This window comes from Balaenoptera musculus, chromosome 21 (genome assembly GCF_009873245.2).
Source record: "Balaenoptera musculus isolate JJ_BM4_2016_0621 chromosome 21, mBalMus1.pri.v3, whole genome shotgun sequence".
Taxonomy (NCBI): Eukaryota; Metazoa; Chordata; class Mammalia; order Artiodactyla; family Balaenopteridae; genus Balaenoptera; species Balaenoptera musculus.
Genome location: NC_045805.1, coordinates 21329483 through 21343536, shown reverse-complemented (window position 1 = coordinate 21343536; position 14054 = coordinate 21329483). Strand labels below are relative to the sequence as shown.

The 14054-nt window shown below is 36.1% G+C and overlaps 1 protein-coding gene across 6 annotated transcripts in view; it reads right to left on the bottom strand.

The window, feature by feature from the left end:
* The window catches only part of DLC1 (DLC1 Rho GTPase activating protein), a 398002-nt gene that overhangs the window by 289658 nt on the left and 94290 nt on the right, over positions 1 to 14054 (bottom strand). For all 6 annotated transcript variants that reach the window (XM_036839010.1, XM_036839009.1, XM_036839018.1 and 3 more), the window contains 2 exons: positions 10768 to 10917; positions 3575 to 3715 (listed from right to left, as the gene is read on the bottom strand). In XM_036839010.1, coding sequence (XP_036694905.1) covers positions 3575 to 3715; positions 10768 to 10917 — 291 coding nt within the window. The remainder of the gene's footprint in view (positions 1 to 3574; positions 3716 to 10767; positions 10918 to 14054) is intronic.

Genomic DNA, 14054 nt, shown 5'->3' with positions numbered 1-14054 from the left:
ATTGGTCCCCTTCTAATAATAAATATAAAAGTAGAAATCTTATTGAAAAATTGGCACTTAGAAATCCAAAAACCTTACACACAAAAGGAAAGCCAAATATTTGTGGTAGTCAGTCACCATTATAAATAGATTCATAGCAGCAAATCAAATGTAACATTAAATAATTCTGAGATGAAAGTAAAGCATTCTGTAAAGATGTGACACTATGGAGCAGAGGTTGGTTCATTTTAGGTGGATGTTAGAAGCAGGTGTTCTTTGAATTTAATGTTTCTACTTAATATTAAAATTGAAAGTTTAGTTCATAGTGAAAAGAACAGCTCTGTAGGATACCAGAGTTTTCTTTCTTTTCACGAAGTAGCCAGGCTGCCATTATTCCCTAAGCTCCAAATTGAGGGGAAAAGTGTCTGTTTAATATCTCATAAAATAGGTAAAATTCTTCATTCTAATATTTTAACCCAGGAAAAACTAAAAACATAAAATTGATCCATGGCTCAAGACTTACTTTCTAACTTTAGTAAAAAGGGAATACTGAAAATAATAATAACACCAAAACCAGCAAAAAATAAAACACATACATGCTCACATTAAAGCAGCCCTTCCGCCAACACAAAAGCCTGTTTTTCAAGCTAACTTTTTTTTTTAATTTTTATTGGAGTACAGTTGTTTTACAATGTTGTGTTAGTTTCTACTGTACAGCAAAGTGAATCAGCTATATGTATACACATATCCCCTTTTTTGGATTTCATTCCCACTTAGGTCACCACAGAGCACTGAGTAGAGTTCCCTGTGCTATACAGTAGGTTCTCATTAGTTATCTATTTTATACATAGTATCAATAGTGTATATATGTCAATCCCAGTCTCCCAAGCTACTTTTTTAATTGGTCATTTTCTTTGAGAAATTTCCTAAAAGTCAGTTGCCTTTGATAGCAGAGTGTTTTCTTCCCCTCTGGGTACTTCTCATGGCCAGTTAGAGAATTTGACTAAATTATAGTTCAGTAGCTGAACAGAGTTGCATTTCCAGTTGTCTAACTCCACCTGCAGTATTGATCAAGATGTGTTAAATAGGTTTTGGGTGTCTTGAAGTGGAATATTGTGTTTCAAGGCCAAGCCAATTGCATAATGATTCTCATCACTCACTGACTAGTGATTTGTGGCATCACTACAAAGTTGTGATCATGTGCCCAGGTCACACCTGAACAGCTGGATACATCTTCACTTCTGATTTTATTCCAAGTTGGCAACTTTTCAGTTAATATTTGATTTGCAGTGCATGAAAAAATATGTTTCTGTTCAACAATTGATTTTAATTATTTCTTAATTTTGCCTGTGGGGTGAATAGTTTGGTTAACTGATACGGCAAAACATGAACAATTTGAAAAAGGACCCATTATAAAGTACTCTAAGGGATTAAAGTCCTAGGAAAACTGATGGTTTTATGTTTCTCATTCTAAAACTTTACTGAAGATGGTTACCATAAAAATATGTACATTGCTCAATGGAAATATATTGACCACATTTATAAGCACGGGAGCATTGAAAAAAGACTAAGGAACTGCACACAGAGTTGTAGCAATGGTTACAAATTACAAAGTGACTACACTCTAAAATATGTACGTTTCAAGGGAGAAACAGTGGATACCAACAGTAATTATTCTAAAGTAAAAGATGAACACAGAATAAATGTTAGAGTGAAAAGAACACTCTTAGGGACAATAGAAGGTGCTTTAAAAAGCTAATTTAAGCATAAATATCTTTAAAAAAGGGAATTCACCTTCCTTTCTACTTACTTTTTTTTTAATACATTTGTTTATTTATTTTATTTTTGTTTGCATTGGATCTTTGTTGCTGTGCGCAGGCTTTCTCTAGTTGTGGCGAGCAGGGGCTACTCTTCATTGCAGTGCTCAGGCTTCTCATTGCAGTGGCTTCTCTTGTTGCGAAGCACGGGCTCTAAGTGCGCGGGGTTCAGTAACTGTGGCACGTGGGCTCAGTAGTTGCGGCTCGCGGGATCTAGGGCACAGGCTCAGTAGTTGTGGCACACGGGCTTAGTTGCTCTGTGGCATGTGGGATCTTCCCGGACCAGGGCTCGAACCCGTGTCCCCTGCATTGGCAGGCGGATTCTTAATCAATGCTCCACCAGGGAAGTCCCTCTACTTACTTCTTATATGTCAGCCCCACACCTGTCCCCAGTGTTCAAAAAGCCAATGCTCCAATGGTTCCCAAACCTTCAAGCTAAAACTCTTAAGAGGCTTTTATATTTTCCTTAATAAGAACGTGGTAAAATGAGATTGTTGAGTTTCATATTTGAATTTTGCATTTCAGCCTTCTCTAGCGATTGTGGAAAAGAAGAGCACCACGTCACTGCAGTCTGCCCATTGGCACACATTATTTTTGACCCTATTTTTTCAGTGTACCACAAAATAGCATTGGGTAGTATGTCATTGCTTCCTCCTATTTCCTGTATATACAGCACTACCATACAGCATGTCATTGCATTTCATTGTTTACATGCCTCCCTCCCTTGCTAGACTGTGAGATATTTAAAGACAGAGAATATATTTTTATTGCTCTCCAAGTCTTTTTTATCTTGTATAACACATGGCACATCGTAGGTGTTCAATAAATATTTATTCCATCAAAAATACTCTAGATATTCTTGCAGTTGAACATACATACTATGTTTTAAATTCAAGTATTCTCTTTTTAGTTTTATTTCAGATTTGCCTTTTATTTTAAAGGCAGGCAGAAAAGCAATCCAAACTTGTTTCTCTGTGCTAAGCTAACATGGGCATTTAAAAAATAATACAACACTATGATTTCATTAAACTAGGAAAGGTTATTTTGGAGCTGCTGGGACTTTAGATATTTGAAGTAGTAATTACTTACTCCATAAATGTTACCTTTAGAGTCAAATACTGCTTTCCTGTTGCAGTTCAACTTTTTACTTAAAGGAAAATAACTTCTATTCACAATTCACTGTGCTATACTATTAAATGTAGTAATTCTCCTTTTCATTTGTTTTGGTAGCATTGTAAAGTCTATGAAGCATCATAATAATAACAATAGTAGCTTACATTTTTTCAGTATTTTTTCTGTGCCAAGCATTTCACTAAGCACTTGACATGTGCTATGTCATTTAATACCCACATAAAACTTATCATGTGTATGATCTTATATATCTCTACTTTTTAATCTATCTATCTACCTATCCATCCATCCATCCATCCATCCATTAATTTTCCCATTGGTAAGCCATTTAGTCAGAATAATAATATAGGGAGAATCATCTTTACATTTTGCATTCTTGGTTCTTTCAAGTTCTGAGTATCCAGTAATAAAATTTAATACCATATTTTGCATAATTCTGGAACAATGACCTATGTTAGTAAAGTACTTGTGTAAGCATTTATAAAACAAAAAAACAGCATATGTTGGGCTGTACTTAATTAAGTACTATCAAGTCACTGCAACTAAGAATCCAAGAGTATTTCTTCTAAACTGAATGGATGAGATATCAACTCTTACCTGAAAATAATCAACACTTCATGTGGAAACTGCTATAATTAACAACTTACCATAGACTTGGGTTTGGTTCCAGAACTGGCCACTGGGGTGGAAGATGGTAGGTCAGTGGACTCGGTGTTAGAAGATAGATTTATTTGTGTCTGATTTACCGAAGTGTTATCTGCTCCACTCTCAGATCCTGATTCCAGATCCTATGAAAAAAATGCATTGATATGAAGGGCATGTCCACACTCTCTACATGCCTTTCTCCCACCTCCAACACCTTTCCACCTCCTCCTTCTCCCAAGACACATGGACACACCACAGAGTTATGACAACCGACAGTGACACGTCACCCATAACCATGCATTATTTTGTATTAACAATTGTACTCTTCAGAGGGTCTGATTTTAGAATGCAAAAACTGAAAAAGAGACAGTAAACTACTTTGATAATTTAACAGCTGATTGTGCATTGGAAAGGGCAGTAGGGGCAGCTAGCCGGGACACTGCAATAAGTCAGGAGGAAGAAGTCCATAGACAACCCTTGCTCGTTGTGTGACTTTGAGTAACTCACTCTACATCTCTCTTGCAACAGGGTTATGAGTGTCAAATGAAAAGACAGTTCTCAGCTCTTCTCACCTCACTCTCTTCTATGTTCCCATCAGATCTCCACGGTGACACCTACCATAATAGCCTGGAATCATTTAGCTCAAGTGTATGTCTATCTAATGAACTATAAGCTATTTGAGGGCAGGAATTACACTTTGTCATGTGCGATTCAATTCCCTCATTTGAAAATGAGTATAATGATAGCATGCACTCATACAGGTTTATGAAGATTAAGCAAGATATATGCAAAGTGCATGTAACAGGCACATAATCATTTTCATTAAATGCTGGGCATTACTGTAAATATTGTTATTATTAACATCATATGCCTTCTGAGCAACTAGTGCACAGTATGTGGATAAGACATGTCTGTTGAGTGAGTGCAATTACACGGTAATCCCTCCAAAGGCTGTGCATTTAATTTACCAAATGATATCTTTGTGTTATATGTGAGAACACACAGGAAAGGCAAGGGTGAGGAGAATGCAAAGGGGAGGGAGTGAAGGCACACATCACTCTATAATTTTAACGTGAGAAAATTATTTGATAATCTTTACGTCCACTCTTTCGACATCTCAACTTCACCATGGCCCATATTGTTAAATATCATCTACCCTGCACCCCGACTCTCTGGTCTTAGACTCTATCATTCTCTTGTTTCTCTATGCTCTGCCATACTTGCTGTTTGTCAGTCCTCCTAGTACACCAAGGTGGTGTTTATGGCAGGGACTATGCCCTTTCTTGTCCCTTGTCCAAGTATTTCCCTTTGCTGTCCCTTTCTTGTCACTCAGCTCTCAGTTTGAATATCACTACCTCAGAGAAGCATCCTTTGACAGTTCAAGCTAAAATAGTTTCCTCTCTTCAACCACCACAGTGTATCATTTTCTATTTTACAATCTTATTACCTTGTTTATCTACCACGTATCAACAATATCCATCCATCATCTCTACCTATGTATGTACGTATGTATCTATCTCTCTATCTGACCATCTATCCACCTTTCATTCATTTCTATTTCAAATCTTTTTTGCCTCCCTTTATTGGAATCTATGCATCACAAGAGCAGGGGCTTCACCTGTCTTGTTCACTGATACATTCCCCAGGCTTAGAATAGTGCCTGACACCTAGAATATGCTCATAAATATTGTTTTATGAAAGAATAACCAAACTGGCAAATATTAATATGTAACCAAGGAGGCACAAGATCTGTACACTAGAAACTACAGGACACTGATGAAAGAAATTGAAGAAGACACAAATAAATGGAAAGATATCTCATGTTCCTGAATTGGAAAAATTAAAATTGTGAAAAATGTCCATGCTACCCAAAGTGATCTATAGATTTAGTGCAACCCCTGTCAGAATGTCAATGGCATTTTTCATAGAAATAGGAAAAAACAATCCTAAAATTTGTATGGAACCACAAAAGACCCTGGACAGCCAAAGCAATCTGAGAAATGATAACAAAGCTGGAGCCATCGCATTCCCTTATTTCAAATTATAGTACTGTAGTAATCACAACAGTATGGTACTGGCATAAAAACAGACACACAGACCAATGGAATAGAACAGAGAGCACAGAAATAAAAGCATGCATATACAGTCAACTAACATTTGACAAGGGGGCCAAGAATACTCAATAGGGAAAAAATAGTCCTTTCAATAAATGGTGTTGGGAAAATTGGATATTCACATGCAAATTAATGAAATTGGACCCTTATCTTACACCACTCACAAACCTTAACTTGAAATGAATTAAAGACGTAAATGTAAGATCTGAAACTGTAAAACTCCTAGAAGAAAGCATAGAGCAAAAGCTTCTTGACATTGGTCTTGGCAACAATTTTTTGGGTATGACACCAAAAGCACAAGTAATAAAAGCAAAAATAAACAAATGGGACTATATCAAACTTCATGGCGTCTGCACAGCAAAGGAAACAATCAACAGAATGAAGGATGCAGCCTATAGAACTATGAGAAAATGTTTGCAAACCTTAGATAAGGGGTTAATATCCAAAATATATAAGGAACTCATTCAACTCAATAGCAAAAAACAAATAATCTGATTAAAAACTGAGCAAAATACCTGTGTAGACATTTTTTCGAAAGACATACAAATGGCCAACAGGTACATGAAAAGGTGCTCAAGATCACTAATTATCAGGGAAATGCAAATTAAAACTACAATGAGATATCACCTCACACCTGTCAGACAGCTATCATAAAAGGGAATCCTAGTGCATTGTTGGTGGGAATGTAAATGAGTACAGTCACTATGGAAAACAGTATGGAGGTTCCTCAAAAAATTAAAAATAGAACTACCATATAATCCAGCAAGTCCACATCTGCATATACATCCAAAGGAAATGAAATCACTGTCTTAAAGAGACATCTGCACCCCTATATTCATGGCTGCATTATATTCACAATAGCCAAGACACAGAAGTAACTGAAGTGTCTATTGATGGATGAATGGATAAAGAAAATGTGGTATATATATACAATGGAATATTATTTAGCCATAGAAAAGAAGGAAATGCTGCCTTTTGTGACAACATGGAAGGACCTGGAGAGCATTATGCTAAGTGAAATGAACCAGACAGAGAAACACAAATACTGTATGATCTCACTTATATGTGGAATCTAAAAAAAGGCCAAAATAGAAACAGAATGAAGTGGTGGTTGCTAGGGGCTGGAAGGTGGGGAAAATGGGGACATGCTGGTCAGAGGGTACAAGCTTCCAGTTATAAGAGGCATAAGTTCTGAGGATCTAATCTTCATTTTGGTGACTACAGTTAACAACACTGTATAATATATTTGAAAGTTGCTAAGGGAGTAGATATTAAATGTTCTCTCCACACACATACACACACACACACAATTATAATTATACCAGTTTATGGACGTGTTAACTAACCTTACTGTGGTAATTATTTTGCATAAAAAAACTGTATCAAATCATCACATTGTACACCTTAAACTTATACAATGTTGTATGTCAATTCTATCTCAATAAAGCTACAAAAAAAAAGAAAAGAAAAAAGTGGAAAACAAAGATAAAACAGAAAGGGTACAAAAGACATACATAACAATAATAAATATGAAACATAATACTAAATTCTTTAAGTGTGTGTGTGTGTGTGTGTGTGTGTGTGTGTGTGTGTGTAAAACATATAACCAAATTTCTCATGCCCTGAGTGCTTTCAGATTAAGGGTCATCTATTCTTCTTTTTTGCACAGAAAAGACATTTTAACCTAAGAGAAAAATGATTCATTAAGATTTCAAATTAAATCAACATCAACTGGATAGTCATAAATAGCAGGTTATTTATAAACATCAAATGCATAATCATAAGTAGCAGGTAGTTTACAAGCCATTTATATTTTACATTTATGTTTATCAGGAATCTTTTGCACGAATTTTGCCTTCTTATTTATGATCTGATTAGGCAAATAACAGGGTAACCTTGCATCCTTCTAACAATACAATAATTCTGAGGTGAAATAATAAATATTAAAAAAAAATTTTTACCATTTAAAGACAATACTGTACAGCCATTCTCTGCTTCCATGTTCACAAACTCTATGTGGAAGATATTATTATCACCACCTGATGGATGATGAAGCCAAAGCTTAAGGCAAGTAACTTGACCAAATTCATGTTCTGTGGCAGGGCTGACATTAAAGCTCAGATCTGCCTGACCCTCACTTGTCAGGCTCTATCAAGGCAGCCTTCTATACATTTTTACATCTACCCTTATTTTAGTATTTTTTTCTCTTTGAAGCCATTCTTAAAGACTCCAGCCCATATTATTCTTTACCCCCTTTATTATATGTACAACTCACTCCAGCCTTTTCTTACAAATAATCTCAAACTGAGGTCACTGTTTCATTGCATGTCTTGCCCTCCTTGCTAAACTGTACATTCACAGTGGAGTATGAGGGTGTGGCAGAGGGGGTTTCTCCTCTGAATCTGGGACAGTACTCCTTGGTGGACAATCAAGGTCATAATTATTTGTTATAATCCACTTATTCCATGGTTCAATTATCAAAAAATTTTGATGATGAGAGAATGTTAAAATTAGCTTTAAATACCAAGGAACAGAAATAAAGAAAAAGGGACGACCTAGAAAAACACAGAGACAAAAAGAAGTTTCTAGGGATGCAGGCTATGTCTTATTTACCTTTAACCCAGTGTCTGGTGTGAGTGAGTACATGAGAGAAGGCAATGGTATTAACAAATACTGAGAGAAGGCAATGGTATTAACAAATACTAAATATGTACTCTGTGCCAGATCTTTGCAATGCATCTCACACGTGTTCTTTCATTTACTCCTCCCAACAAGCCATTAAGTAGGAAACAATGTCTCCTTTTTTTACATGAACCTGAAGTTGAGAAATTAAATACTTTTCTTATGTTCTCAGATATTCAGTTGTACAGCTGGCATGTGAACTCAGGCCTGCAGACTCCGAAGTTTATGTTTCTACTGTATTATTTGGCCTATTTCAAGTATCTGTTGAACTAAAAACTCAGAAATACATCTTTATTTACAGAATTAACCATTGTTCAGCAAGGGTGGTGATGGTCCATGAGATAGTGCATGCAATATAAAATCCAGTTTACACTTTAAATGGAGGCAGAGATGTAGATGCAGACAAATCCTAATCATCACCCACCTTAGCTCTTGTTTTGCATTGTCTTTACCACTCAACAAAGAACCGTATCTAGCAGGTAAGGGCTATTTTGCTCTCTGAGATGGAGACAACAACATGGAGTTGTATTTAGCAGAAATCTGGACTGTGCTTTTTTCCCTAAATACATGGGATTGAGGAAAGGTCAATATAGAGGGAAAAGGGGAGCAATTAAAGAGACAGGGAGAGATCAGCAATTCACACCAGAAAACTTTAAAGAGAAAATGTATTCCACACCTACATTAATGGCAAAAGTACTGAGAAGCATCTCCTATTGAAAAACTGGGCTTTAAAGTGTTGATGAAAATGAGTTTGAAGCTTCTACACCCTTCATATGTAAACGAGAAAACATCCCTTCTTTTTGGGCTCAGGAGATCACTTTCACTGCGCTTCCTCCATCTGGGTGCCTGTCCTACTAAAGTACGTGCAAGACGCTACGTTGGCACCAGGGAAGGAGTAAGCGATTCTGTCTGGGAAGACAGAAGGAGATTTAGGGAAGACTTCACTGTAAAGGAAACATTTGAGATGAATCCTGAAGGATGAAGAAAAATTATTAAAAGAAAAATGTCATTCCTACCAGCTTTCTAGGTCAAAGCATTTAATTTCATATTTATTCATTTTTTTAATCAAAAATATTTTTTGCTCAAGCTATCAGATTTCCATTATAGCCAGCTAGGAAAGGCAGTATGGGATAGTGGTTGAGTGACATGGCTCTGGATCAAGACTGGCTGGGCTTCTGTGCCAGCTCTGGCACATACAATTACTGTCTCTATTCTTTTTACTCATCTGAACAATGTTGTAAGGAATGATTGTGTTAACATACATAACGCATTTAGAATAGTATTAATACTTCGTATATACTAAGGTTAGCTATTATTTTAACTTGTTTATTGACTTTGAAATATTCTGCACTACAGTCAGAATGAGTCTTGAATAACTTCAGAATCAATAGTAGAACTATACAAATTAAAGAATTTGATACAGAATAGTTCTATTTTGAAAGGTGCTTATATATACGTATATATAACATTTTCCACCCCTTTGATCTTAGGTAATTACAAAATTTCTTGACTTAATGTGTTGATTACTGAATATCAAAAGTGATAGATTAATTGAAAAGGAATGCATGGCTTAATTATAAGTAAATTCTACCATCACATTTGCTAGATCTGCAAAAACTAAGCCATTTAATTGAAGCTAATATTAAATATGTAAAGTGTATAGACATTTTGGAATCTATGTCTTCTAAATTTTATTTTGAGTGTTAGAATCTGATAGGAGTGTCTATCTTATTTGAAATTAATGCACAGTAGAATAAAATTTTCACCTCTGTCTTATTCATTGTATTTCACTAAGTGAATTTTAGAGTGTTCTCAAGCTGATTTCATCTAAATTCTTTTTTGTAATATGCTTGGTTAGTTCAACCAGCATCCATCCATCCATCCCTCCATCCATCCATCCACCTACCCACCCACCCATCTATACATCCATTCATCGACCCACACATTCATCCAACCAACCATTCATCCATCCAACCATTCATCCATCTGTCCAGCAAATATTTATTAACCATCTTCTATATGCAATGTAAATTTGTGGGACACTGGAAATAAGACACTAAACAAGATAAACAGAGCACTGCTAATGGCGTTTGCAGCATATCAAGGAAGACCAACAATTAGGGAAACAATGACAATGAAGAGAATCTGATCACTAGGAAGCAAAATAATTTCCCAAAATGACCCTCTTTCCTGTCTAATAATAACCATCTTCTTTTGAGTCACACACTTCTCTTATGGACTCTGCATGAAGCCTAGAATGATTTGAGTGACATTTATGGAACACTATCAGGGTCACATGTGGGTAGTGGGGCCATCCAAGATGTTTCATTTGCAAGAGGGACTATACGAAGTAGAGACATCACGTTCACATGCAAAGAAGTGGGAAGTGGGAAGCTCACAGGGACTTGCCGCCGAAGGTTGGTTGGTGTGCTGGACGGAGAGGAGCTGGTGCTGAGAGCGTTCTCAATGTCCTGATCAAGCTGGTCCAGTTTCATGATCAGCAACAACATCGAGTCTAGCCGCACCCTATCTCGATCTTCCCTTATTTCCTGAGGAACAGAACATGTTGTTACTGAATCTGAAAGGCCATTTCTTGGAAAAAATAAAAAGTTCTCTGTTCTTCAATGTGACAAAAAGGACACTGAATAATAGGCAGTCTTCTACTTAAGGGGGAAGGGAAGTTCTATTCTGTACCATCAATGTGCTCTTCATTGGAAAGATACTGACCACCTGCCAAGAAAGCATTTTACATGCATATTAAATATATATTTTCTAGAGCAAGGCACAATGAAAAGGAAGTATAACATCATATCAGTACTGATACTTACTTACAATTTCCGATTAATTATTCTTGAGAAAAGTTGTATGTTTACTCTTCTTTTGTCAGAGTACAAATCAATTATAACATACTAATAATTGTTTGCGGGTTAGATATTTAAGGATGCATACAAGATAATATTTTTGGATGAATATTTCTGAGTATAGTAAAACATAGGAAAAGAAACAAACAAGGCAGGATTGTTCAGTTTTGTTTTGTTTTTTTTGCATGGGGCCATTTACTTACTGCTGCTTCAAGCTATGTCATTGCCAATATTTATTTTCAAGCTTCTTTTCTTTCACACACTTTTGAAAAAAGCCTCCACAATCGTATGAATAATGGTTACTTATTCTGAGCTCTCTATAATATAGACATATTTATGGAAATAGTTTTGTTTATAAAAATAACTAAAGCTTCTTACTGACCATATAGAGTTACTTGGGCATGACTGTTCACTATTCTTGGGTGTTCAAATCAAGTCAGTTAGTATTAGAAAACTTTCAGACTTTCTGTAATGTGCAAGATATCAGGGCTGGGCAGAGTACTGGGTAAAAAAACAAAACAAAACAAAACATGGAAAGCGCTGTAAGTTTCCTTAGAAGCATAATCTACTGAGGGATGTCACAGACTCAGGACCAGCCCTTTTGAGGCAAGTCATCATTTGTGACTCATGTTGCCCTTGCCATCTTCTCATCTATCTGAGATATTTACCTGGGTGAAATCAGCTTTAAAAGGACCATCAGTGGTGACCTCAAAGGGAGACTGTACCATGATGGAAGCCTGAGGAGTGCCGGCACAAGGGAGTAATTTGGAGGCTTTGCTGAGGTGATGGGATTAGTAGTGGTATGAATGAGGTGACTGTCTGAATCAGATCTTTTGTTTTGGGCCTTTTACTTTTAATCACCCTGAATTCCCCAGTCACCATTAGGGGGGACCCCAAAGAACGAGGACTCGGGTAATTCCACGGATTCATCTAATGCTATAGATGAAATTAGATTAGCTAATATTAATAATAATTATCTGTTAATATTAATAGCAGACTGTTAATAATAATAATAATTATCTTTCACATGTCAAATAATTGGTTAATTAGATTAAGTTAGTCAAAAAATCATTAATTCAGCTAACATGGACAAGTTATTTGGGTAAGCTGAACTTGTGCTTGGTTTAAAGATTAATGTCAAATTGAAAGACCTAGTCCTGTTTCCACAAAGTCATTAATTTTGAGAATAAATTAAGAATTTTTTTGAGTTATGTTAATTCCTTTAGGGTACCATGCTATGATCATTTCTTCAATTTCCTTCTATTGTCCCTGCTGTCTAAAACATTTAATGAGGCTCTGACAGAGAATTACAGAACTTTTGTCATCATAAAGTTTTATTGTGCTTAAGAAGGGCCAGGATATTTGCAAACAGACCTGAACCTTACTATACATCATATTCCTCAATGCTACAGAACTTTGTCATATTTAAAAGAACGTTATTTATAGTAAAACCCTGCTTATACCTTAAAATAGAGTCCCAGAAATATTAGAGATTACTCAGTTTAATTCTCTTCTAAATAATCCAGTAAATGGAAGAATCTGCCTGAATAGAAGACTCAAAGTCCCCTTAATTACTCCCCCAATGTGTTTGCTTATATAATTTCCTTCTCTTTTAAACCAAAGTAGTGTTTGGCAAGATAATGTTCTTTGCATCTCTATACATATCCACGTATGTTTTTGTGTGATTGTCTTTCATTCCCCAGTAATAACATCCTCAAGCACAAAGATGAAGTTTTTCTACCTGGCAGACACAGAGTCAAGTTCTACACTGCATACGCAATACATTTTCAGGAATAATAATAATAATGAAATCAACAGGAGCAAGTGAAATAACACTTCCCAAAGCCTTAGAAAATATATCTTGATATTTTTCCAGCTACTAAGTTAATGTTGGAAAAAACAGTATACCCTGCAGCTATCCTAGACCTATCAGTAGTAGCCTCAGAAACAGTTTGTCTTTGAATTAACTAGATGCTGAGTTTGTGCTTTAAAAACTTTTTCAAATCCATTGGCTGAGCATCAAATTATTTTAAATTATCTGCCAAAAGAATAAAACAAAACAGCCTGGGTCTAAGATATTTCTTTAGAGAAATAAGCCTTTTGATTTTCCCTTTTCTTCATGGATGCTTCCTTATTCACCATCTATTACAATGTTCAGCCTGAAGTGTCAAGTACACAGACTCATATAGTATGTTACACATTAGTTAAACGTCACAAAATTGAGTTGGCTACAAATCAGATGCTTTGGATAAAGTTTTTGTCCTTGTTGTTAAAGCCCAAGTATGAATATTTCGCAAAGTTCTAACCTTTCATATGTCCATGGCTAAACTCCAGCGAATAGCTCATGCCTGAAAACAGAGCTGTGCATTTGCAGATTCTGGCGAGGTTGAACCCTACAGTGAAGCTTCCATTTCATGCTGTCACTATAGGCCAGGAAGAGGAACTTCTTAATAAGCGAAGCTGCCTTAGTTCTAGGTATTTCAGTAACTTAACCCCCTTACATCAAAGCCAAGATGTGAAATTCTCTCCCCTCCCATCTTTCTTTCCTTCTTTCCTGCAGTCACAGCTATTCTGGGCCAAGTACTATGAAAGAGACAAAATGTTCATCACTGAACAAGAGATAGAAAATCTCTGCTGTCCTGAATATTATAGTCAACATGAGAAGACAGATAACTAAAGTTAACAAATTCATAAATAAGATCGTTTCCTATAGGAACAAGTGTAAGAAGAAAATAAATAGGGTAATGAGGTAAACAGTAACTGCAGGAGGAGTGTCCCACCTTGTAGAGGGTGGTCAGAGAAGAAGTGGGAGTAAACCATGATGG